Here is a 26,831-nt window from a genome sequence, read left to right as displayed (position 1 = left end):
TTGTGTCTTCTCTGTGTTGTCTTCTTCTACACCCCCCAAAGCAGCGTGCAAGCGGTCGTCTATATCCACTGTAATTTTGAGCATAAAGTTCTCGAGTTGTATATATTCAAGGGAGAGGACAACATTGTTTTCATAATATTTGTGGCGTCTGAAAATACTGGACAAAGGAATTATCACCTACCCCACGCTGTGCGCTGACAGACTCTCAGGGACCGACTGATAGGGCCATAATCTAAGACATCAGCTCTTGTGTTTCAAGCATGTCATATACAAAACAAAATAACGACAGAGGCCAAAAGAGAGCCAAAGTTTGTTTAGAAATGGCATTTGAGAGAAAAATGTTGCGATGCATGGCTTGACAATTGACAAAAAAATAATTAATTCTTTGTGAGTTTCGAGCGAATGTTTCAGTTGTTATTTAACCACGCTGTGAAGGGCAAAGCCCTGGAAAGCAGCTGAGTTAGGTATTTTAATGAGTTGCAACATACAAAGATGCCAACCCTGGATGACAAGTGGGACAGCCATGAGGATGATTTCAGCAGCCGCTGCAGGAGATACGAGGTGGACTGGAACACGATGGGCATCAGCTGCACCGACCCCCTCAGCAGCCTCACGGGCAACCAGAGCACTGTTCCCCTGGGTCCCTGCCAGGACAGCTGGGTCTACGACTTCCCTGGGACCTCTCTCGTGACTGAGGTAGGACACAGTTTGTCCAGCAAAATCACTCTTGCCTGCACACTTTGAAGCTAGAAGATGCTGTGTTGGTAACGTTTGGGTTTGGTGCACAGTCTGAGCCTGGCTGCTAATAAATAGTGAATATCAAGAATTGCTAGGGACTTAGAGCAAAGATTTATATGGATAATTAATGGGAAATGATTGCTTTTCCTGGGAGGATAATACTGCAAGCCTGTCATCAATCAGACAATGGCTACTCTCATAATTCAGTACTTCAGTCACCAAACTGAGGGTAGCACCCTGTAGCCCAAACTGAGTAACTGCACATTTGGGTGATAGTCCAAAGAGATACTCATGTACAATGTACAATGAACAAGAAGTAGAAGATGGGACTAGATTTGTCAGATGATGAGGTAACAACAGCAGCATTCTTTTCTTCCAACTTACAGTATCTAAAACAGATGGGTCAGAAAGTGAAAAACTGTGCAAACCAGTACGAACAGCCATTTAGAGACTTGAAGCATAGGAAGGACCTCAGGAGAGATCTCTTTTACTTCTTCTCCAGCCCCAAATCCATATTAAATATACCTAAACCATGCCTAGCAGATGTTTCTCTAACCCATTCTTAAAAAATTGTGATACTAGATACTTCACAGCTTCCTCGGGCAGGGTATTCATATTCCCTTGCTTCATTGTCATCATAATTACAAAGAAATGCCACCTCACTTTCCCTTGGGAGAGATGGGTTTGGGCAGAGAAGAGCACTAGCAGCCATCCTCCACATCAGTTGAGCCAGGGAAACAGATCCGAGCTGTTCAGTAAGGCCCTAGCAAACTTGTCCGGGTTAGAAAGAGATTAAATAAGCAGCCAAAGACATTCATGCTTCTTTCTGGGTTGAAGTCTAGTTATACCTGAATGAATATTTCCAGCTGTAGAGAGGTTAACACCAGTTTGCCCTCCTCCCGTTGTTGGGTGCAGGTTGGTAACCTGTTAATTGTAAGTCAAAAGCAAGTTACCTAGTACCAGTTCACTGCAGAGAAAAGTCAAACAAATTCTGGGCATTTTGCCAGGGCTAATGAGGAGCCGGACAGCCATCTCAACCCCCCATCCGGCAGGGCTCCTGGCAGCCCCGCCACCTCTCGCGCCCTGGGCTGCTTTCGCACAACAAGATAATAGGCGGCTAGAGACAGGCCTTGGCATCTGGGAAGGAAGTGATGCTCCAAGTGGCCTCCAAATTTCAAGCAGAAGGGTGGGGAGGAGAGGATGAGATTTTTCTGAACTTTCTAATTTGTTCCTTCAAAGTTTCTCTCCCTTTCTGACTCTCCTTATGTGTCATCATGCAATCATTTTCCAGGGTGTAACTTTTCCACAAAGTTTGGGAAAATCTGGACAAGATATATTGCAGATGTCAGTTTAAAATTAGAGGGTTTCTTATGTGGAGACAGTTTTCTAGTTGTGTGTCATTCGTTTCATTCCATTTTCCCTGCCTGAAAAGCCATGGTTTGTGTTGCATGTTCCCACTCCTCTAACTGTGGTTGCTCTTGCTGCTTAACCTGGTGTGTGAGGGTTACTGGAAGCTGGACCTCTTCCAGCCATGTGTGAACGCTGGGTTTTTTATTGGCTCCATGAGCATTAGCTACACAGCAGACAGGTAGGTAGTACGTAGACAAGTGTGAGATGAGCCATTTCCTCTGGTTATCTGCTTTCTGCATGTTGCTGAACAACGTCCACGATTCAAAGAGGAAATTAATACCTTTAAACCTTGATCAAAAAGGCCTGTGTATTGCTTACAAAGCAGTAGATGGTGGTTCCTAAGCCCGGGGTTTGAAAGGCTGTTGTGATCCAGGAACCCACAGAAATGCCATGGTGCTGCTCCACTTCTACAGCCTTTCAGTGGCTCCATGGCGAATCTGCGCACTCACAAATGAAGAGATTTTGTTTTCTTTCACAGTGGCAAACTGCAATGCGAGCTCGGAGTTTGAGATTAAATTTTAACTCACACACTAAAATCTATTTGCCCATCTTCATGATAAATTCAGTTCACATTAATTTTAACAGTATCCAGATGGCCATAAATCAGTTTCAAAATAGGAGTGTTTTTCTCAGATACAGAAATAGAAGAAGTTGCTCCTTGTTAAATTTTCTTTGGTTCCCCCGTTTTGTCAGCTGGTTCTGTATGTAGTCAGATCTAAACCTTATTATCCCTCACCTCCTCTTTTCTGTCACAAATGTCATCATGCCATAGATCTGCCCATTGGGGTTTTTAAGAGGTTAGACTCTAAATAAATTTAATACTTTGTAGTTGTCCTTCCTGTGGGTCTATACCAAATTTTTCAGTAAAGTGGTAAGAGAGGCTAAGATTGGAATTTGGAGAGCTGAATGTAACATGGGTTAAATTTGATGTGATAAATCACATGGGGTGATTTCTCAAAGTAATTCTTTCTGGCCATGTCTTGTGCAGGGCTACATCTTTGGCAGAAAGCCCTCTCAGGTGAAAGACATCAACTGGCTACAGCAGTACCACAAAGATCCTACATCCAGTCTTCAGTCCCAATCTGGAGTCCCCTGCCTGATTTGAAGGACAAAGGTTGACACACTGAAGCCAATATTTGCTTTTCTTCACATGCATCTTGAAAGATGTCGGTTTCTTTCTTGCATTGGAAAAATATGTCAACCCCTCATCCTGTCTGTCTCTTGAACCCAAATTCTTGTTTTCTGGCCAGCCTTCTAGTGAATTTGAATTTTTTCTGTCATTTTTCCCAGAACTGATGCTTTGATAATGATGCACAGCTCTTGGGAGCAAAGAAGGGGATGTGTATCAGCCGCTCATCCAGGCACAACGGGACATGAAACAGCAGCGAGCAGATCTTGTGACCATCACAGGCACCACTCTTCAAATCACCTTTTCAGCACAGAGATGGATTAAGCAATAACATTCACTAGCAAAGGCATTTCTTGGCAGCATATGGCTCTGCAAGCCAGTAGAAACCAGAGCTCCCAAACCCACAGCCAGTTATATCTGAAATGCTCTCTGTGTGTGTCAAAATACTGAAGCATCTCTTTACCAAGGCTTATTATCAAGTAAAAGTATGAGAAGACAAGAGGGAGTGTTGTGGTTTCGAGGCAGTAGGATGTCACTGCTGCTAGGATAATGCACACACACACATCATAGCGTCGAGGTTTTTCCTACTGCTCTGCTCACTGCCATTCTGCCCCACGTCACCCCAGTCCTGCAGCGCTGCAAGCACCCAAGAGCAATACAAAATCCCTTACCCATGGAGAGTTGTGCTTAGGGCAAAACCAAACCCAGAAGCCTCAAATTTAGTACAGGGAATAGGAATTTTGTGTTTCCTGGGTTTGAGATACCTATTCTCTTCTCATCAGCCTGAGTACAGCTGCAGTGCTAGTTTTCCCCTGCATGAGATTGATTGATTATGAGGCTTCATAAGCTCTTTCCAAATGTGCTTATTTCAGGGGGATTGGACCTGTTCATTTACTCAATCAGTCTCTGGGCACCCGCCCAGGAGCTGACTTTGACATTTGAAAGTCATAAGTGTCTTGGAAATGGCACATCTGTTTCCCTAGACAGCTCCCAAGGTCAGTGCTAACACTTGCACCTCTGCCATTCAGAGCTGGGGCACTGGGAAAGGGCCTTTGCAGAAGAGGGCTGCTTTCGTCGTCTGATGAGGCTCTCTTGGGCTGGACTTCAAGGCAAGTCAAAAATGTCTGTGTGTCAGGCACATGACAGGAGGAATGTTTGGGCAATGGGCTCTGCTGATGCTATTGTGGAGAACAGAAGACATTTATTTTGGCTGGCATTTATTATCATGCTATTTTTGTTAGTGGACATTGACTAATTTAATGGCTTTTATAAATCATACTTCTAACTGGATATATATCTCTGTCAGCTAGAACACAAATGCCGTTCCAGTGTTCCAGTAAGCTTGTGTCTTTTGGAAACAATTTATTTCTGACTATCAGTGAGTCACGGTGATACAGGGAATGACAAATACCAGGGATGTACAAAACCCTCTTCAAGAAGAGCTCAATAGTCAGCCCAGGTTGAAGAGAAAATGGGTAAAGATCACAGCTATTGAAGAAGATCCTCATTAAAAAAGCTATTGCAGCTTTGAAAGGTGGGCTGAAGGGCTGTGTCAGAGCATCTCTTGAGCTCATTAGCTAAGTCATTAACCAGAAGTGAGCAATGACCTGAAAATACAGGACAGGTGAGTCCCCGAACTTCCACTGAGATTAAAAATGTTGCAAAGGGAAGAGCAAGTACAGTCTCCTACTCAAAATGAACAGAGAAAAGGGGGACAGGGACCATCTCCAGCCTCCTCAAGCCCTTTGGTTTGCCAGCCTACCCTGCCAGCACCTGAGCCTGTTTCTTCTCTTTCCTTCTTTCCCTCTGCAGGTCTGGCCGCAAACTCTGCCTGCTGGTCACTGTCCTTGTCAACGGGGTCTCAGGGCTTCTCATGGCCTTCGCGCCGAGCTACAACTGGTCAGTGATCTTCCACCTGATGCAGGGACTGGTCAGCACGGGGGCTGGCGGACAGGCTACGTCTTCAGTGATGGCAGCTTGCAATTGTGCTTTCTGGGCAGGAGCCCCCTGTTTAGCAGCAGGGCTGACCCCACTGGTGCCATCCAAGAGCAGACAGTGACACTGTACTGTTTACTGACAAACTGCACGTCTTTGCTTAAATGCAGGTGTTTGTGACCCGAGCTTGCATCAGCTCACAGACGTTAATGGAATAATTAGGAGGCAGCTCTGAAACCTAGGGAGTGTTCATACCTGGAGAGGCTTGTGCCAAAATGAAGGATGAAGTCTAGGGAGAAGAACTGATGGAAAACACTGCAAAGATGTATGACACTTTTCTGGGAAAGGCAGCAAGTGGTGCTGTGAGAGATAATGCTTCTGTTTCACAGCCTTGGTGCCAAAAAGATTTTTCCTGGGCTGTTTCACATGTTTGGCAGGGAAGGAGGCTCTGTTCCCAAACCATATGGGAGGAGGGAGATGGAAGCAAGCAAGTGCCAGCTGTCTGTTTTATTTTCCCATTTAGTTCTTAGATAGAAGGAGTCGGAGGAAGAAAGCAACCCTTGCCCTGTGTTGATGGGTGAGCACTTGATACTCTCAAAGGTAGGGGTAAAGTCCTCAGTTGACTGGAGGAGGAGGAAGGGTTGGGACTGGCCCTGTGATGTACACCAGGGACCCAGACCTGCTCTGCTTTCCCACCCAAACCCACGCCCATGCACCACGATGCAAGGGCACGGCTAACCACAGGGGCTCCCCGTGCGTTTAGCTGGCAGGAGTTATGTTTCCCCAGCTCTCCAATTTATTTTTGCTTGTGCCACGTGTCTTTGCAGTTGCAGAATTTGTTGGCTCAAACTACTGGAGGACAGCAGCCATCACTTACCGACTTGCCTTCACCCTGGGGCTCCTCATCCTCACTGCCCTGGCTTACGCGCTTCCACACTGGAGGTGACTCCAGCTCACCATCACGCTGCCCAATTTCTTCTTCCTGCTCTACTATTGGTAAGTGCCTGCTCTTACAGCTCCCAGCCACACCGATAAAAACAGGGGACTGTAGCTGGGATTTGAAGCTCCTCTGTAGGGATCTGCCATCGTGCTACCTGTAGGATTTGCAAGACAACATCTGTTCAGATCTGGCATTTTTCTGTTGTTCTGTTCCCACTGCCCAGGGGTTTAGTCTGATTCACCTAAGAGCAAGGGACTACCTGCAACACATCGGAACACTACTGTGTTTGGAGTCCTTGCCACCCATCACAAACTAATAAGTCATTATTTCTTGAACAGTACTTCAAGCTACTGTGAGAAGTGAGTTTTTCTAATCATTGATTAAAAATGCTTTTTTTTTAAATAATGTAATCAGCAGTGTTTTGTTAACTATTTGTAAAAAATTGAGTGAAAATGCTCCTTATAAAATTCCACAACCAGATCAGGAAACAGATTTGGGAGAGGTTTTTTTTCTTGTTTGGTGTTTGTTTTTTGTTTTGAAAGGTTATTTTTAACATGCTTAAGGATCAGGTTTACAGCTGTTCTTTTTTACATCCACAGACTATTAGCCATTTCTAAAACACATCAGCAGAATTTATCATAGACTAATGTTTCCAATGTATAATAAACTGGTTTTAGCCTTAAAAAAAAAGAAAAATTTAAAAATCAGCCTACATTGTCATTCAAGTGGAGCACAAATCGGAGTACAACCGCTGACAGCCACAGCTACCACTGAGTTCAGTACCACCCATGGATATTCAATACATGATCAGATCCTAGCCTGAGAAACTCAGTTTCATGTTCATTTTCTGTGTACCAGTAACATGAATTTTCCTTCCCTGTCATGCTTATATGTGTTGCAGGTGTCTGCCCCAGTCCCCTGGGTGGCTAATAGCTCAAAAGCAAAATAACAAAGCTATGGAAGTTATTAAGCACATTGCCAAGAGAAATAAGAAGAAGCTACATCTCTTTCCAGGTGACTGCACTGCATTTGCTGCATATATGCAAACTTTGAGTCAAATTATGTTATGCTTTTAGGATTGTTTGGGGTTTAGAGTAGGGAGCACTGCAGTTCCCTAAAGTAAAGGCAAGTTAAGTGAGTTTTCTTCTCTTTGACTGCCCAGGACCTCACAGAGCATAATTGGGAAAAGAGGCTTCCAAAAACAGCCAGCAAGACAAGAAAAGTTCTTCCCTTAAGTAGTATCAACCAACAGTAAACTCACCAAATGTCATGACTGAAAATTCCAGAACATCCTTATTTTTTGAGGTTTTTTTTTAAATGCTGCTTCACGCCACGCAACAGCCTCATACATGTGGCTACACAAACATGAAGACTGCCATATAAATTGTCATGTTTCCTTTCCCCAAAGCACCCTGGAGAAGTTTGCCCTCAGTTACTTAACTAGCAAATGAAAACTCTCATCCTCCCATTAATCCAGAGGAAAATATTCACTGCAGTGCTCACCGCCCTCTCCCCTGCCCACTGTAATCTCTTGTCGCTCTGTCACTTGTGCACCCAGAATCTCAGCTCCCAAGACGGAGAAGAGCTGAAACCTTCATTTCTATACCTGGTCAGGATACTTCAAATAAGAAAACAAATGTTCATTTTGATGTACAGGTGGTAAGGGAATGTTTTTGCAGCCCAAATGGAGGTCTGTGACTCTGTACCCTAAATCCTCGTCATTGATGTAAGTGTTTTTTGCTCCTGACCAGCTGCAAATCTCAGTTCTTTGTGTGAACTCTCTCCCAAAGGGTTTGGCTTCATTTGCACCCTGTTCTCTGCCCAGGTTCACAAGCTCCGTCCCCTACCAGGGACTCAACATGCACATGGGAATAGCCTCTGGGAACAAGTATCTGTATTTCCTCTATTCTGCCCTCATCGAGTTCCCAGCCGCCTTCATCCTCATGCTGACACTGGATCGCATTGGCCATCACTACCCCTGGGCTGCAGCAAACATCATGGCGGGTGGTGCTTGCCTCATTGCAGTGTTAGTCCCAGACAGTGAGTCATGCCAACCTCCTCCAACAATGAATTCTCTCCCTATCTCTTGGTTATTGCCCTGGAAAACCGAAAACAATCCTTCCTAACTTGGCCCATGTCAGTATTGCGATCCAATGAAGACAAATACCATAAAAGCTAATGTATGTCCCACCATCAGCATTTATACCAGCTGATGAGAGGCTGGGGAAATGGGGTGAATTACATTTCCAGAATGGCATCAAATCAGATGGCATGTCTGCAGGTGCCAGATCACAAGACATGCCATGTTAAGTACACAATTTTTGCCTGGCCTAAAATTTGGATTTGAATGCACAATTCAGGGTTTTCATCCAAAAATCCCCGTGGTTTCTTTTTCTGAAGAGGAAAAATGTATGGGCGCGCGCACACACTTAAACACCATCTGGGTCCAGTAAGTGCTTTCTGCGTCTGCACATCAACAGTGCTGCTGCAATAAATGTAGGATGTTGAGCAACCATGGTGACAGGCACTTGGCTTTTGTTTAGCTAAGCATTCTCTCCAGGGCCATAGTCTCAAATAAATGTGTCCCTTAAGGGCCACCAAACGAAACATCTTTCCTTGTTTTTTGTGGAATACAGCTAGACTGAAACCACAGACATAACATTGCCAAACAGCTATCAGTTCACGAGGGGACAAGGACAAAACCACAAAATGTTACGGGAAAATGTCATAGGTAAAAAAACCCCAAGTGTCCAGACAATGGAAACTCCTTTTAACAAGTGACTGGGGAGCGCAGGGACTATGCAAGGGACCACTGGGTTTTGCACGGGGAGCACAGGGGTGGGAGTCTCACGTCACCACAGCTGCTGCTTGTGCCAGGGCATGGGGACCAGCAGTGCCTGGGTGAGCACCTTGCACTGGGGACAGGCATGGCGGGTGAAGATGCTGCTGCCAGCCCGGCTCAGCCCGTGGCTCAATGCCCCAAAGCCTGTAGCCCAAACTCCAACCCTCCAGAACAGGGCTGGTGTTCACCCAGGTGGGCTCTGCGGGTGCAGCGGGGCAGGCAGAGGATGGCCCTGGACCCCCCCAGAGCTGCAATTGCTGCAAGCCACGTGCAGCAGGGGCTGGTGTCTCAGCTCCGAAGAGGATCTGCTGGCAGGGATTACCCGCAGCTATGGGTCAGTAAAATACCGCCCTGAGCTTGATGCGTCCCTCAGCTGGGTCATGAAACTCAATGCTCCAAGAGTGCTAACAGCTGAAACAGCCAAAGCCATGATCCGAGGTCAATTCAGGATCTAAAAGCCCACGTGGCACACAGAGGTGTCCTGGACTGACTCTACGCACAGGGCTGGGATATTCGTTTATTTGCAGCAGACAGCTGTAGCTCCAGGTGTGAAAGCAGTTGTAGAGCACACACAAGGGGGCAACACAAATTGTCCCAGCCTGAAAACCATCAGAAGCTTCTGCGCAAAAGTACAGAGTATCTCACTGATAAGCAGATTTCAACTAACAAACAATGCCACTGCCCTCTGTTTAGTTTTGTTGCAAGCAAGAAATGGTGTCTTGCGTAAGCTTTTGGTTAATGCACTGGATAACCCAAACTACACTGAATCATTGATTTCTCCTCTCTGTGACAGCAACTTAGCAAAGTCTCAAGTCTTAGTTATTTGCTTGAATCACAAGACAATTGCATTATAAATTCTTTATCAAGTGACATGGAACACCATCATGTGCTGTCCTCTTGACCTTTCATGACAGCAAACTCACTGTTTCCTTAAATTAAGTCTTTACTGCTGTTTTATGTCAATAGCAGAAAAAAAAGTTTTGTATTCCAGCCTTAATGTGCACAATGTCTTTCCAGCTCTTTATTGGCTTAAAATGACTGCTGCTTGCTTGGGCAGGATGGGAATTACCATGTACTACGAAATGATCTGCTTGGTAAATCCTGAGCTGTATCCAACATTTCTCAGGTAAGAGCACCACCTCCTGTTAGCTGGTAAAAGCACGCGGTGTTTCTCTGGAAGAGACCCTGAGAGGACAACTCCAGGCTGTGGATGCAGCTGAGCAGCCTGTGGCTCATGCACTGCCCTGGAAAAGGAGTTTGCATGTATAAAATACACCTTGCAAAGGTGGAGGAGAGCTGCTGAGTCGTGCAACAGAAACCCATCACTCTTGCGTTTCGTCTTGCAGTATTTCTCCAAAGGAGAATGCTCTGCCTCTGCTCTCTTTTGACTACATTCGCCACGATAGGGGCCAGGTCTTTCTAAGCCCCAGGGTGTTATCTGCATTTTTTCTCCTTGAGGCTCCTGGCCCATCCCTCCTCCCACAAGCTTGCAAATCCAGGCAGGGTGCTGACCTGCTCTTCGCACCCTGCTCCCGGCTGCTGGGGTTCCTGCCAGGGTTCTGGGGTGCAGACCCGTGTGAGGTCACCCGGGCAGAGCTGGTGACATTGGGAGTCCTCGTCTGCCCGTCCATGTGCGACCTAGGTGGGATCATAACACCCTTCCTTGTGTACAGACAAGCAGAGCTCTGGCACGAACTGCCCCAGTCATCTTTGGTAAGAGCTATGGGATGGGTCAGTTGGCCACAGCCTGGATGAACGAATTTGATGATCTATTTCTTGCCCCTAAAAAAAAAAAAAAAAAAAAAAAAAGGTAGGCAGATGTATATACATGTGTGTGTGTACACATGTAAGGCACAACTTGGTAAGTGTGCTTGATCTGGGTATTTGGAAATTGTGCCAAAGTCACCCCTTAGCCCTTTCTGCAGCAGAAGAGACCCCATGTTTTTGGGACAGCTCTTTCAAGCTTTGACTTCCTCCTGCTGAGCCCTTTCCAAGGGAGGAATGTCTTGGGGTTCTGCCACTCTCATCTGCACATGGTTACGGGATCTGAGGTCCAAGCAGGATGGCCTCCTGTGTCCCTATGAAAAAGTTACATTCTACCTCTTGCCGGCACCCCAGGGGCCCAGTCAATCAAGGATCCCATGGCAATTTATCATGGCAAAGCAGCATGTCAGCTCTAATGTTAAGACTACCATCCTAAAAACAGGGTAGCCTTAAATGCCTGCTAGTGCACGGATTCAGACTGGTTCAGCCTAGCAGGCTCAAAAGCTAATCAGAAGGTGAAATGAGCCAGGTGGGCTGGTAGCAATCTTTTGTGCATGTCCTAATTTAGCCAAAAGTAGGGATGACAGATAGTGTCACCCCAGTCCCGTGACAGCTGGACAACTAGAGCCAAAATCTGTCTCCTTCGCACTGTGTGCACAAAGCAAGGGAGTCAGACCACCTCTGGGTCTAGGGCCCAGGACAGCTTTCCACCGCAGAAATATCTGCAGCTACTGAAAGATGGGAATGACATCGATAAAAAGTCAAGTGTTATTATCACTTTGAGGAGTCCTTATTCAAATGTGTGGGCAGCTGTGTCTCAATGAGAATTAGTGAGTGACTGGGAATTAAACTTAGGCATGATCACCGAGTTGCCTTTGTGATCCTTGTTCTGTGTTTGCAGCTGTGATTGCCTTCATCAATGGCAGCTTGGTTTTGCTCCTACCTGAGATGAAGGGAAAAACTTTGCCTAAGACCATTGAAGATGCCAAAAATTTGCACAGGTATGGCATTAAGGACCCTCCCGCAGAGCAGAGCAACTCTACATCTGCCAAATCTGCTAAGAAGAAACAGTTACTGTACATCTCTGAGGATCTGTTGGGGTTTGCTGTAGATGTATAAATACAGTGGATGGCTGGTGGGTAACTCATCCCTGGGTAGCAAGATGAGGCTCTGAGCTCTCCTGCATGATCTGCCCAGAATCCACTAATACCTTACACAGGAGCCGAACAGGAAGAGAAGGCGTGGAGGCTGGCTTCATGGACCATCTGAAAAGCATCAATCTGGGCTTCGGTCACTCCTTAGGCAGCACGTACAGCTGCTCTGCCTTGAGACGTGTCTGTCAGCACAGAGAAACGCATCCTCCCTGCCACAGCTGCCTGCCACCAGCAGCTGAAGATGGCTTTTGAGCAGGAGAGCCCCTTGGCAGAGCAGCAGGAGCTTCTGGCAGCTCATTCAGCCGTCCTACCTGCCCAAGGAAGGTGAGGCAGAGGGGTGAAGGCACACCTCCTTGAGGAAAGGTGGGCAGGTTGATGGCATGGATACCCTACTCGAGCTGGCTGTTGTACCTGTGCAAAGTAAACCAGGGAACACAACCCTCAGTCACACCATCCTCCCAAAAACTCAGTGGTCCCATAGAAGTGTCTGTGGCTGCCAGCTACACCCCGCATGTGCCTGGAGGTGCTCACCACCCTGGTCTCACCTCTCACATGCTGATGTCCCTGGAGATGCCCACACCAAATGGGGACAAAGCTGGGTGAGATGTGGTTTTACAGTTGGGGAAGAAATGCAGGGAATGTCCTGTGGTTTCAGTATTCACCTCCTGGAGCAGGTCCCAGGGTAAGCGTAGAGGTCCATGGGCACTAAAGAGATGCTGGCATTTACTGAAGCTGATGCAGAGCCAAAAGACACTTGGCCTGGTAAAAAACTGTGTGTGGGCTGAAAAGGACCCAGCCTGGCCAGAAAGAGATGGCAACGTACCACAGGGTAGAGCATGGAGAGGTTGCCACTATGAAGTTAGGAAGTCCATGCATGCAACCACACGCTCAGACATTACTTTAGAAACCACCTAAAATAACAGTTTTTACAGCAGGAAATGCCGGAGTTAAGGTTACTAGTGCTACTGTTGTGATAGGATTTCTAGACAGCAGCTTAGCTGCAAGGAGGCCACAGAAATTCTACAATTTACTCCTTATTCTGCTGTTTTTCAAAATAATCTAACCTCATTTGAAAAATTGCCAGTGATGAGACATCTGTTAAACCTAGTTTTCAGTGAATGTGAGCATACAGATTATTTGGTGGATCATGCTCACCAGGAGCATCCTCTGCCCTTTCCCCTTTCCTTCCGCAGGCAAGAGAAAAGGAAAGAAAAAATGATTTATCTCCATGTTCTGACTTCCGAAGCTGCCCCCAAGTAAGAATCACAGGATCAATTAGGTTGGAAAAGACCTTTAAAATCATCGAGTCCAATCTAACACTGCCAAGTCCACCACTAAACCATGTCCCTAAGCACCACATCTACAGTCTTTTAAATCCCTCCAAGGCTGGTGACTCCCCCACTTCCCTGGGCAGCCTGTTCCAATGCCTGATCACTCTTTCAGAGAATAAATTTTTCCAAATATCCCGTCTAAACCTCCCCTGGCACAACTTGAGGCCGTTTCCTCTTGTCCTATCACTTGTTCCTTTAGAGAAGAGCCCAGCACCCACCTCACTGCACCCTCCTTTGAGGTAGTTGTAGAGAGTGATGAGGTCTCCTCTCAGCCTCCTCTTCTCCAGCCTGAACAACCCTCAGCTTCACCTCACAGGACTTGTTCTCTAGACCCTTCACCAGCTCTGTTGCCCTTCTTTGGACACGCTCCAGCACCTCAAGGACCCATTTTGCCCCCACTCTGCCTTTGTTGAGGCAGGGAGGCAGAAGGAGGCCGGCAGGGTGGCTGTAGCAAGCCCAGCCCTTGATCCCCCATGCAGGGGACCTGCCAAGCCAACGCGGTGATCTTTTCCCCACTGCACTCTCCCAGCTGCCGGCAGTCTGCGGCTTGGGGACTTCCCGAGCCAGCGGTTGTCTGCCCACATTTCCGCTTCAGCCCCTCGGGGACTGTGCTTCCACAAATTTTTCTATTTGCTTTCTAAACACATGCATGTTTCTGGCGTCCCGGGGCATCTGTCAGCAGCAACTTGTATGGCATGATTGGGAAATGCATGAAGGAACACTTTCTTCTGCTCATTATAAAACTGCAAATCTCTTTGGGCTGCACACTCGCAGTTCATTTCCGTAGTGAGCAGGAGTGCCTTCATGAGCCCAGCTCACCTCCTCCAAGCTACACCTGATTCTACATGAAAGCAAGCGTGTAGACAGTAACTGATTTACTGTCGCAGTTCCCCCTAAACCCCTTAAAATCTCGGTATCCTCAGTCAATGGCTCCTGCTGCCCAACAGCAAGCACCGCCCCTGCAGAGACCACTTTTGGGAGCCTGGGGCATACAGAAGCCCCTCTTCCCTCCCAGTTTACTCCTCCTCTTCTAGAGACACAGGTACAAAAAATAAACATTTCTAAGCCCAGACTGGCTTTTTAAGCTTTGGCATCCCAGAATTTGACTGGATATTTGGCAAGCTGGAAAACCAAAAGGAAGGTGAAGAGGAGCTGGAGGCAACAAAGCCTCAGGACATCAAGGGCTGCATGCAACTACAGCATCATTAGGGATCAGTGATGGGGCGGGGGGACAATGACAACACCACATCACAGACAGCCAGTGGGAGTGGCATGAACAACAACAAGACATATTAAAGAATATTCATACTTGTGTTTACACTATTGTTTTCCTAATGCCATGAGTTTGGGTTTTTGCATGGCCAAACTTCAAAGCAGCTGTAAGGGATAAGAACTAATGCTGAGGGGAAAGATGAGCCAAAAAAAAAAAAAAAAAAAAGAGGCTTTTTAAGTAGATCTCTCTCAATAATATGCTGGAAAATCACTGCTGTAGTTCTTTTGAAGGTTGAAGTGTCCTCTCCATAGCCCTTGGGAAGCACTTAAAATGTGATTCACATCAAATTCATCAACTTGTGTATATTCTCTGCATTTGGACTTGTCTCGTGACCCGTCCCAGTTCTGGGAAAAGGCCCAATTTCTTCATATTTTAAAACACTTGCAGAATGCAGGATGACATAGTGTCATACAGTAGGGATGGGACTGGAACGAGTTGCAAATAAAATCTAGCACACGCATAGTTTTGTTTGCAAATAAAACAGGGGAGCGGGAAACCACATGAGCTTTGTACTGGCCTGTAGGCTGTGATCTTCTGCCAGTTCATGAACACACACAAGAACACCCCAACAGAACAACCATGTCAAGATTACAGCTTGCAGACAAGAAGCATTAATGAGTCTCTGACACGCCACAGAACCTGTGGCCACGTTTGATGGGGTAAAATTAGTACTGGAGTCTTCAAATAGCAGCTATGCTGGCATGGAGGTGTTTGGGTATCGGTGCTCACAGCAACAGCAGAGGACAAGAACAGTCCTGAGGCTGCCCTGGACCACAGCTGCAGCCAGACTGTCCATCAGATGATGCTGGGGAGAACACCAGAAACTTTGTAAAAGTAAAGGGTAGTTATTTCCAAAACCCAGTTGCTGAACGTTGGTGGGTACCCTGAAACATGGGGATCTTATTGTCTCTTTAGGCACAGTCCTTACATAGCCCAGTTTTAAGTAGCTGGGTAAGGGACAGGGTCTTCTTAAAAGGTCAGTCTCACTTCCATTAACCTGGAAACAGCCCTGTCCAGGTGCTCCATGGGTTGCCTGAGCCCTGAAGTGCTCCTTCCCAAGGTGCAGGGACAGCCCTGCCACGGAGCTGGTTACACTCCAGCAGCCACAGGAGCAGCCAAGCTTCAGCTGCTATCAAGGGGAAAAGAAGGTGGCAAATTGTTGTTTTATCTAAGGCAGGATGCTAGCTTGTCTCATACCCTGGAGGAGATCCACTCCTACCATGCCCCTCTCCATTTTCCCAGGGTAAGGGTCTTGAGAGTCAGCTTCTGTAGTTACTCATTTATTCATCCCTGTATTTGCTTTGCTTGACTTCTTGCCACCTCCCCCCTTTTTTTTCTGTAGAGTTTTCAACAGGTTTTGAGAATCAGTTAACTATAATAAAGACAGCTGTTCTGACAGATTTCTTTCATTGCAGAAGGGAGACATCTCTGCAACCACAGCTCCACAGGACACAGTTACATCCCCCCTGTCCCTCTCGCCCACCTTGGGACCAGCTTGCTCCCCTCTAACCCTGAAGCAAATACTAGTTTTGGAACTGCTCAGGCCAAAGTCACATCATTCCTGATCTGTCTCTACTCTTCTCAGAGCAACCTCATCATAGCCCTGCTTCTCTGCCTTGGAAGCTCCCACAACAACACTGAACGTTAACTGAGGCTCAGCCCATTGAAAGCAGGGGCAAGGTCACCGTACTGCCACACCAGGAGAGAATCTGTGCCTGGGAGAGTCCAGCAACACTTTGCTCAGCTGGGAGCTCTCTCCCTGCAGATGATCATTAAAGGGCAGCTGTACCTTCTGCCCTGCTTGCAGCATCCTTATTGAAACCCAGCATTTCTAGGGACCAGCAACACAAAAAGTGAAAGGGAGCCACAGTACCCCTGTGCCCTTTTGCCTCTGCAACGACAAGTCTGTTAGTTGCTCAACGGGATGGACTGGGAAAATAGTGAATTTCCTGGCAGATGCAGTGTTCTCTCCAATACTCCCCAAGGCACAGGGCCCCTGGCCAAATCCCTGGCTAGAGTCCTGCAGGTCCCCAAGCCTGAGCCCAGCTGACTCCAAAGGGCTGCACCCACCAAACACAGAGATAGAGTTCTGTCCTGGCCCCAGCCCCAGCCTGAGCCTCCAGTGGAGCCGGACTCTGGTGGGCTCTCAGTCTCCTGGCAGCTGTAATGCTCCCTCCACCCCCTCCCCCAGCTGGCCACTCTATATAATACTTTTAATAAAATTCTAAATGTCTGCTCATGCACGCATTTATAATGCTACGGAGGCTTATAAAAACAGTTTTGTACAAAAAAACCAGATAGATTATCCACTATGAAGATGATATTAAGACAAGAAAATTAAATAGTTACACATTGAAAACTGAGCAAAGCTATTACTTTATGAAGGGCTATGAGTAGTTCTCCCATGGACCCCTTTTCACGCTCTGGATTTGCCACATGCCCATCTCTGTGCGTTTGAGGATAGCCAATAAAAACCCCATGAGGGCTAATGTACAGGCACACGGACTCAAATGAACACCATAACACATAAGGACTAGAAAAAAAACACCTATGTAAAGTTGTTGCAAGTTATAACAGGATTGTACAAGGTTTGTAGTCATCTCAGTTCCACAAGAGAAGTAAACCTCTGTTACATTATGCTGCCCCTTCATAAGACCAAACAACAGAGTTCATGGAGGGTTATAAAGTTCTGTTGCAATGGATCCCACTACCCCCATGTTGAGGTCCACACAGCTGGTACAAAAAGTTCCCAGCTCCCAAACACATTTATATTATAGTGTATAGAGAGGGAAGCAGATATGCAGTTACAGGGGTGATGCCATCAGAAACTCCCAAACATTTTAAATAAAGGTGGACAAAAAAAGAGGCGAGACAGGAAATAAAATTTATTCCAATCTGCCCTTCCATGCTAGCAGCTTAAAGCGGGCTGCCCAGAAAGAGCCCTGCTTCAGTCATGTGCTACTTCTGACGTTTGGACGTGGTGATAGATCTTTTTGGCCTTTGGAGCACTTTGCCTGCAAGAATAACAAGACATGAACAACAAACCAGGAATGAAGGTGTTCAGTGAGCACCTAACTTCAAGTTCTTCACTCGCCCTGCCTCTTCCCCAGAGAACATGAGCAGCTAATCCTCAAAGCCTCTAGAGGCTTGCTCTGGCTCCTCAGTAGATACTGGTGCTTCGCTCATTGCACGAGTAGCTGCTATTGAAAATGCCCTTCTTCTGTTCCACAAGATCAGTCAGGGGTTTTTTTAAGCACAAATAACATTTCTAACAGTGTTGCAGCCGGTCTGAGAGACTATTGGAGCTACTCACAGGCCAGTAAAGACCTGTACTGCTTGTTTTCAGACGCATAGGTAGACAAGTGGTAAAAACAAATTTTTTATAATTTTCTAATTCCAGCTAGAGTCTGGGAATTAACTAGCAACTTCTCGGAAACATAGGAGGCAGTGAAGTAGCCCTTGGGCTTCCCCAAGGAGCTCCGGGCAGGGATTTTTCACAATTTCAAGTGAAAGCTGCTGAGAGTTCATCATCCTGACTCACCTGTGTAAGTTTTCAACATCTTCAATAGTCTCAGGCAAAACTCTTCCTTTAGTTTCAGGGAGAAGCAACACCAATCCACCCGCAATCAAACCGAGAACAGCTTCAAATCAAACAGAGGCGCAAAGAGCTTGTTAGCATACACCTATTTCCAGCATAAACACCACTCTACTGCCTGGCACAAAGGACTCGCAAAATGGCATTTTATTTTGCTCTTCATACAAGATGTGCACGTCAAGGCTTTGTGTGCAAAACTGTCATGCCACCCCTGGAGGACGTGGCAGCCACGTGGATTGAGCAACGAGCCAAGTTCAGTTGCGAGTTATGCACTGAACTAGGGCATTTCAGCCTGAACAGACAACTGGAAAGAGGAAAGAACCCTTCCTAGTGCAAGTATATGCCAGGAAACAGATTCAACTCCTCTCCTGTGTAAACAACAAGATTTAGAAAATACATCCACAACGTATTAACTCCTATACAGTGTGATTAACTTCTCCACTGATAATTTCTTTTACTCGCTTTGTACATGTTTGGGGTCTGCATTTTAAATCTACCAAGTGCCCTTCTAAACATGCTGCCTGTTAAAAACTACATATCGCCGTTTAAGACATTTTTCTATAAATATTGTGCTGATCTAAAGATTCAGAAAAGTTTTGCAGACTCTGACCTGAGAGTTCAGGTCACTAATCTGCAAACACTCATCTTGCATTTATTTACCAACCTCTTTCCAAATAGCTGGAGAACAGCCAGTTAACAGACTGTCAGAAAAGCTGAAGTGTAAGCAGCCACACTTGTACTCCCATTAAATAGGCAATTATGTGAAATTCTAGGTTTTTGGCTCCTGGACTGGACAATAATTACTGCTCTTATATGAAGTATAATCAGATTTGAATTCATCAAAATATTAATCTCATTAAAACATTAGAACATTTCTCAGCTCTTTGCCTGCCTGTCAAACCTGCATTCACCTCCATCTTCCTTTAAAATGCAAGGGACACTAAGGGCAAAGGAGACATGAATGCATAAAGAAGCCCCAGGTTGTTATAAACTGGAGGCTGTGGCTGTTGTAGACAGGTAGGTGCTTCTGGTGAGTTTGAGGCAGCTGCCTCAGCTTCATTTCCCTCCATTTGAAACTTGTCCCTTGCTGTGGCACCCCAGGAGCGGCCAGCAAGGAGGTAAGGCAGCACTTACTGAAGACTATCAGCGGCAGACCGGGCCAGACTTCCACCAGTCTGTAGACAATGAATGGGACGATGATTCCACCAACATCGCACAAGGAGGAGCAGACCATCACCCCCAGGTTCCTGGTTCAACAGCAAAGGGATCACGTTAGCGTCAGAGCACTGCAGATGGAAAGGGACAGATCACAACTCTGGCCCTTGCACAGGACAAATCCAAGCACTACCTGGGGCTTCAGATCCCTCATCCACCCCAGTTTTCTCCACTTTTCCCTTTGTTTCAGTCACATGAGTTTTCACCTGCCTTAAAGTACATTTGTTTTCTTTATTAAGCTACCTTTTTAAAGCATTGTGATTGTCCTCCACCTACTTTACGCTCAGCAGTACTCATGTGGCTCTGAAGCGCTTGAGGATGACATTATTTAGCATAAAATGTAACATACATATTGGCCTCAGCTATTTGTTTCCAGGCCAAATTCCAGTGGGGAGGAGAATGCACCTACCTGATGTATGTTGGATACAGTTCAGTGTTTACAAAGCAAACCATTTCAAAAGCCATCGTGATTCCCATTCTCCCAATGCAAGCAGCAATCACTTTTAGCCAATGTATGTCTGCAGAGAAAATGCATTCAACAGATTTGAAAGTATCCCAACAATTTAGCAGGTGTCAATTAATACACCAGTGTTATTTCAGGGGGACCTCTGACCCCAAGTCACTTGATGTTTTAAGGAGCCTTGTTTTACCTGTGCAAATGAGGGAATGGGAACAGCCAGCACCGCATGAGCTGTGGCACAGGGACCCTCCCAAAGAAGCATGGGGACACAGGTGCTTTGGGACTTATTATAAGCAGTCCTACAAATCAGCCTCATTTCACTTCTGCAGCACAAGGAGCTCTGATAAAAGTCAGGGAGGCTGCACTCAATGGCGGGTGTGGGTTTGCAGATCTTTGGGGCTGGACCTCGGGAAAAGGGAGGGAGAGGTGGGTGGTGTCCCTAGGGGACAGCGCCAGGGTGGGAAGCCACCACATGGCCTCATGCAGGTGACTCACCCTCTGGGATCAGGGCTGTGGCAAGGCAGGCGGCCCCAGCCACCAGGTTTGATGCAGCCCAGGGGTAGCGCCGCCCAATGCGGTCGATGGTGACAATGATGATGAAGGCGGCCGGAAACTCCACAAGAGCAGAATAGAGGAAATCCAGATACACGTTCCCAGCACCCACTCCTATTTGCATGATGAGCCCCTGGTAGAGGACGGCACTTGTGAACCTGGGCAGAGAAGACCATTCCGGCTTTGTTAGTCAGTCGGAGAACAGAGGTCTGTGTCCTCCTGGAGCCTTCAAAACAAGAGCTTCAAAAACAGCTCTCCAACATTGTCTTCTTACCAGTTGTACATCAAAATGAACGTGTTTCTTCTCATCTGTGGTGTCCTGACAAGGTCAATGAATGAAGGACTCTGCTTTCCACCATCATCTTCTTCTTCAAGTTTAATACCCTGCAGAAGAGACGGTACAAAGTACAGCAAGTTTCTACTGGGAGGAACTCATGGAGGGGACTATTGTGATGCTTATTTACATGCACAAACAACCCCTGAGCTCACCTCAACATGGGAAGTCATCTTTTTCTGATTTTTTTTAGCTATATCACTGACAATTTTCATAGCTTTGTCATTTTTTCCTTGAGATATCAGCCACCTGGGAGACTCTGGGAGACACCTACAATGCAAGTAGATGCTATTATATACCAAAGCATAAAAGCCCATATAGTGTTCCCATCTATGGCGACTGTGGAGAGAATGCTTTGGTTGAATAGAGGCAGGTGGGGGGTTTGTTTGGTTTTTTTGCATGTTCCTCAACACCCCACCCAGCCCCATCAGGAAAAGGAGTATATCCCACTGCTGAAATGGGAAGAGGAACTGTTGTGGCAGTGGCTTCAGTCAGAGATGAGTTTACTAAAGATAAATCAGGAAAGGGCTTTGAGTGAGAGTAGTACTATCATTTTATTTGGCTCATTCACCACAAACTGGCTCCTCTTAGGGAGCCATTTTCCAGTTGTACCATCACAGGTTAAGACGAAGCAAACAAGCTAGAACTGGCTTACCAATTCACAAATACGGGAAAAAGGAAGACAACAAATCTCTTTCTACTATTCCTAACTTCTCGACCCATCCAGACAATTTCTCAAATCCAAAGCACTCAAACTGAAAAATATCAATCAAAAAGAGAGAAGAGAATCCAAAATAAAGGTGAACCCACATGCCTTCTTTTGGGTGGACCACAAAAAGCTGCAACTATTTTTTCCTTAAGGGAACATGTAAACAACCGGTTATGTTAACATTCAGCAATCTCTCAATAACCATCTTTTCAGTGTAGGATCCACAAAATTATGTCAAGGCAGGTTTTTCCCTTTATGAAATGCTTAATGAAGATAATAAATGATATTAAACCACTCTCCCCTAGTGTTTTTCAAAGGGTCTGTCATTTAAACACAAGTCAGGTGTGGTGCACAGGCTAAGATGCAATGGCCTCAGTTGCTGAAGGGTCCTATTTCCCTGTCCCTTTTGCAGCGTATCTCCTCTTTGCACAAAGAGGCATACAAAACCAAAAAAGCAGTGCCAAATATCCCTCAGTACCAAGCCTCAGGAAGCAGGAGAAGCTGTTGTTTTGGTCATGGGCAGAGTTACAATGAAAGCCTGTTTACCAGTAGTAGAGCAGGAGGAAGCAGCTCGGCAGGGTGACGGTGAGCTGCAGCCACCGCCAGTGGGGGATGGCGTACGCGACGGCATCAAAGACCAGGAGCCCAACGGAGAAGGCCATCTGGTAGAGGATGCCCACAGTCCTCCGGTACCTAGGACCAACGACTTCTGTCACTGCAAACACACACAGAGACAGGTGCATGACAGCTCAGCCACGACTGCTCAGCACAGCAGGAACTTGCTCTGCGGGGGTGCTGGAAGACCAACATCATGTTAGCATCCTGAACAAACTGTCCTGCTAATCCTGGGCTTCCTGGCATAAAGGCTCTGGACAGAAGTCCCCCGCTGTTTGCGGAGGAAGGTTTGCTTTTCTATCACCCCGACTCTCAGCAGAGGAGAAAACACTGCTCCTGCTCTTTCACTGGCCTAAGGCATCCAGTACTGTCCTCTGCCAGGGAAATCTCAGAGTAAATCAAACATTCCTCAAAGTACACAGACGGATTTTGTTGTAAAACCCAACGCCAGCCTACATAATATCTCCAACCTAACGACAAAGCAGAATATTTTGTTTTCTAAGGGCACCTGCATCTCACTCCAGGTCTAGAAGAAATGTTTGTACCACAGGGTGGCATGCAGCTTCCCAGGCAGGATGGGTGGCTTCACGACTCATCTGCCCTTTGCACATCCCAGGATAGCCCCACAGGTTAAGTCTTGTTCATACAGAGCTAAAAGTAACTATTCCAGCAGGCAGGCACAAGCACACTCAAAATTTTGCATGTAGTTGTGCGATTTCAAGACAGGAAACTAATTAACGAAAAACCAGAAAGCAGTTTTTTAGCAACTGAAGGAAGCACTGTGGTTTGGAGCCATGGATTAGCTAATACTGCTTGGCCAAATGATGCACAGAAACAAAGACATCTCCTCGGGCTCAGTAGGACTGAGCCAAAAGCAGCTGAAGGGTAGACAAATGTCCCAGGGAGTATGATAACAAGGTTGGTCTGGCCTTGTACTCTTTCCTGAGCATCTGGTATTGGCCACCTTTAGGGAGGTTACAAGTTTAAACTGGCTTTGGGGCTGATTCTGGGTGACTTCTGTCTCATCAGAGAATTCCAAGGAGAATTCAGAAGTAACACGGTCTAATCAAGGGAAAATATCAGGATAGGGCAAGTCATTGTCCTGAAAAGGACTTTATGCTCTAAAATGGCATAAAGTTCCCCAGAAGAGGTGATGAAGACTTCATTTATGCCAGGAAAAGATTTAAGAGGCCAAGCAAGTATTTAGAATATGCACAGGAAGGAAAAATCATGTCTTGGCAGAAGACGATCTGAACTGCGGGCTAGATGTTTTTATTGATTTATATCAAACATCTGGAGCACTGCATTAGCAAGATGTCCCCACTAAAACACTTAACAGTTTAGACAGCTGACACATTTTTACTACCATTACGGTCATCTGGACCACTTGGAGCTATTTGGTAGAGCCACCTGCCATCCTCATTCAGCTCCAGACACAACCAGCACCAGAAGCACCAGCACAGCCCAGCTCCTCGCATTGCTTTACAATCCCCCCGCATTGGCCTCCACTCAGACAAGTGCACAGCTACCCAAACAGCTTGTCTTTTTCTCAGAAAGTACATGCTGTTCTTCGCTTATTTTTAGGCTGTAAAGCCTCTGTTTGCTCTTTGTGTCACAAAAATGCCTCCAACTTTCCCCACCTTCTGCCTGCTTCTTTAATGGCCTTGCTGTCATCACCCCATGTGTGACTGGGCTGGAGCGGCTGTGGTCTGCCTTGGGACCCAGATCTGCAAAACTGAGCTGCACTGTAGGGGAAAACCTGTCTCGAGGCAACAGCCCCAGTATACCACCACTTGCTTGAGCTTTGAAGGCTACTGTTGCTTCTCCCTAATGACAGCACTTGGAAAAATCCTGAGAAGTCAAAGAGGGAGAAAGCTCCTTGATATCAACTTGCATATATGATTTTTTAAAGCCATGGGAGTTTTTTTTTAAATGGCTTTTGTTCAGGGGTTTTTTTCTTCATCTTCTGCAGCCAGTCTTGCTCCTGGGAAAAGGTCTGAACTCACCCAGGATATAGCCTGCAGTCCAGCAGCCCTTGCTGACCAGCCCTTGCAAGAAGCGAAGGATGACTATCCACACATAGGTGGGCACGAAGACCAGAAGGATTCCGCAGACAAAATTTGCAAGAATTGAGACTAAGAGGCAAAATTTCCGGCCAAACCTGGATTGGAAGATAATATGAGTAAAGCAAAACACTAGCCATGAGAACATGGGGATTTTAAATTAGTAAAAGCTTTGTGGATCTTTGGGAAAAAAATGCAACTTTGCTCTACAAGGGAGAGATGCATACTGACTTTTATTCTTAGCCCATTACTCACTTACCTGCTTTTCAATTCCCTGAAAAATTACTGTGCCAAGGGCTCTGCAATTCCACAAAGGCTTTCAGGCTTCTCAGAGGAAGAAAACTTTTTGACGTTAAAGTACAGCAATAGTCCTGAATTTACATATATTTGGGCTGTGGATGTTATCTGAATTTCAGAATAGGCAGCTTAGTAATTTGTTTTTTATAATGGAATGAAAAATAAGTATGAGTTAATGTTATGATTCTGACATGTCTGCATGCACCAGGGTAAAAGATTCATACACCCCAATCACAGTCCCCAAAAAATCTTACATGTATGGACCTTGCTGTGAGTGGGCTGCATTTCACAGCTGGAGCAGCTCAGAGCCTGCTGTACCAACAGTCTCTGGGCAGGAGGGGAACAAGGGCTCTCAAATATTGGCATTTCTTTCTAACTTTGGCCAGCTGGAGTGGGCTGCATTTCACAGCTGGAGCAGCTCAGAGCCTGCTGTACCAACAGTCTCTGGGCAGGAGGGAAAAAGGGCTCTCAAATATCGGCATTTCTTTCTTTTTAACTTCGGCCAGCTGGGCCAGGGAGTCTGGCTCTGCTGGCTCTGAACAGGAGTGCCAAGGATGCCAGGACACAGGGATATCCAAACCAGCACTCCTGCTGTTATCTATCTGGCAATCTCTGCAGCTGCTATTTCAAAGTTTCTCCAAAGGAAGCAAGATGTTTCCAAGCTCCAAACCAGCATTTCCTGGCTTTGGTCAACACCCCCAGGCTCTGATAGGGACTTGTGGGCATATGGTCCTAAAATAGTCCTTACAGGCTCTGCAGGACTTGCGGAACGGGAGAGATTTGTGCAAACCACCAGGTATGACCTAAGAGATAGAGGACTCGCTCTTAATACTCTGACTGAACACCCGGGTGTCTGACCGTATCTGGAGCAGGGCAGAGATGACGCCAGTTGCACAACCTTTCTCTGCCTTTACCCAAGCTTAGTGCTGAACCCTGATAAGGGAGGTCAGAGGGTTTTCCCGCCGGCCCACACGTACCTGTCTGCTATGTAGCCAATATGTATGGAGCCAATAAAAAACCCAGCGTTCACACATGACTGGAAGAGGTCCAGCTTCCAGGAGTCCTCACACACCAGGTTAAACTAAAAGAGCAACCACAGTTAGAAGCAAAAGAATGAAATGAGGATCTGGCTCACATCCACGAGTCTTCTTTGCTTCAGTTAAAGATTTAAACTTGTTATGGGTCAACGCCTGTTTTATCAGCACCCAGGAACCCTACTGACTTAACTAAGTGTCCGACGTTAAAACCGGGGTCAAGCCCTTGAGCAGTTTCCTGGTATTTCTTATTCATGTCTCGTCTCTTGTTACTGGCAGGACATAACTGAGCTATTGCCTCTCAAAATCAGGACCCTAATTTGTGTTAGGCCTTGTTGATCAAATCAGCACGGACCTGATGTCACCCTGCACTTTTCAAACAGCTTTTTTTGTGGCTGATGGTGAACATTTCTAAGCAGTTCTGGTTGCCTCATGTCTTCATGTGCTGCAGTAGTCCCTGCAGACCCCCCAGGACTAAGGGTGATGCCCTCACTACAAGGATCCTAGAAGCTGAATCCTACCTCGTCCCACTTTGGGGGAGCATCAGCTCCCTGAAGGAGGGTGGGAGGAGGCATCTGCCTCTGCCCCCAAGGCCACAGCATTTTCTCTCTGCTCTGCTCTTTTGCTCAGCGAACTTCTCCTGCAGCCTAACCTGCCAGGAGACCAGGCATTTTGCATCCAGGGCCAAGCTTTACACCACATGGGCACCCACATGTCTTCTCTATCTGGCCTTACTTCTCATACATTACTTAAGTAGATACACACATAGAGGCTACCAAAGAACAAGCTAATTTACAAAGCTGTCCCACTGTGACTGGGAATCCCTTCCCATCTTGCTGGTAGCTGGGTTTATTTAAAGCTATGCATCTTTAATCTGCTTTGTAGAAGTCCTGGGTCACCCTCTTCTGGAGGGGTGCACATCAGGCCCTCTGAAAAGATTTGGTGCCTCTTTTCCTCGCTTTAGTATCACACAGTCCACACTTTGTGGGAAGAAGTATACTTACAGCGCACTTTCTAAAATCTAGCTCCAGCCTCTTACAAAACTATAAACGCTAAAGTTACTGGAACATGGAATTTACCCACTCTTGTGGTTGTGGGAGATGCATGGGGGGAAAACCCTGACTTCCACCAGGACAAAATCAAGTTCATCATCCCACACACTGGTTTATTTTTGAAGTTAAAGCACCTAAAATCCTAAAGTACTCTAAGTAGCTTCAATACCATTTTCAGTTTATTCACACATCTTCTGAGAATGCAAAACAGCCACTGGCTTTTCTGCAGTTTATTCCTGACTTAACTGTTTAATTGTGGAGGCGATGACCTTCCCCCCTACCCATAGTTATTCAATCATATTTGAACCAAACTTTAAAAGACTTTCTTAAAAAAAAGAAAAAAGAAAAAAAAACAATACAAAACAAAAAACCAAAAAAAAAGGGAAAGA

The 26,831-nt window shown here is 46.2% G+C and overlaps 2 protein-coding genes across 2 annotated transcripts in view; one reads left to right on the top strand and one right to left on the bottom strand.

Moving 5' to 3' along the window:
• Positions 1 to 492: 492 nt before the first annotated feature.
• Positions 493 to 13,172, top strand: LOC104467941 (solute carrier family 22 member 2-like). The gene is given in 13 exon segments (XM_010081915.1): positions 493 to 695; positions 2,222 to 2,326; positions 5,090 to 5,211; positions 5,214 to 5,243; positions 6,040 to 6,208; positions 7,054 to 7,166; positions 7,727 to 7,811; positions 7,978 to 8,192; positions 10,012 to 10,122; positions 10,598 to 10,693; positions 10,696 to 10,707; positions 11,660 to 11,759; positions 13,106 to 13,172. Coding segments are annotated over 13 exon segments (1,428 nt in total).
• Positions 13,173 to 17,463: 4,291 nt separating this feature from the next.
• LOC104467940 (solute carrier family 22 member 2-like) overlaps positions 17,464 to 26,831 on the bottom strand; it is a 10,212-nt gene continuing 844 nt past the window's right edge. The window contains exons 2-11 of the mRNA XM_010081914.1: positions 25,334 to 25,437; positions 24,003 to 24,157; positions 21,928 to 22,096; positions 20,828 to 20,942; positions 20,613 to 20,722; positions 20,282 to 20,496; positions 19,736 to 19,844; positions 19,246 to 19,358; positions 18,058 to 18,157; positions 17,464 to 17,530 (exon numbers count right to left, since the gene is read on the bottom strand). Coding sequence (XP_010080216.1) covers positions 17,464 to 17,530; positions 18,058 to 18,157; positions 19,246 to 19,358; positions 19,736 to 19,844; positions 20,282 to 20,496; positions 20,613 to 20,722; positions 20,828 to 20,942; positions 21,928 to 22,096; positions 24,003 to 24,157; positions 25,334 to 25,437 — 1,257 coding nt within the window. The remainder of the gene's footprint in view (positions 17,531 to 18,057; positions 18,158 to 19,245; positions 19,359 to 19,735; positions 19,845 to 20,281; positions 20,497 to 20,612; positions 20,723 to 20,827; positions 20,943 to 21,927; positions 22,097 to 24,002; positions 24,158 to 25,333; positions 25,438 to 26,831) is intronic.

The sequence above is a fragment of the Pterocles gutturalis genome, unplaced genomic scaffold, assembly GCF_000699245.1.
Source record: "Pterocles gutturalis isolate BGI_N339 unplaced genomic scaffold, ASM69924v1 scaffold5979, whole genome shotgun sequence".
Lineage (NCBI taxonomy): Eukaryota > Metazoa > Chordata > Aves > Pterocliformes > Pteroclidae > Pterocles > Pterocles gutturalis.
This window is presented reverse-complemented; position numbering and strand designations above follow the sequence as displayed.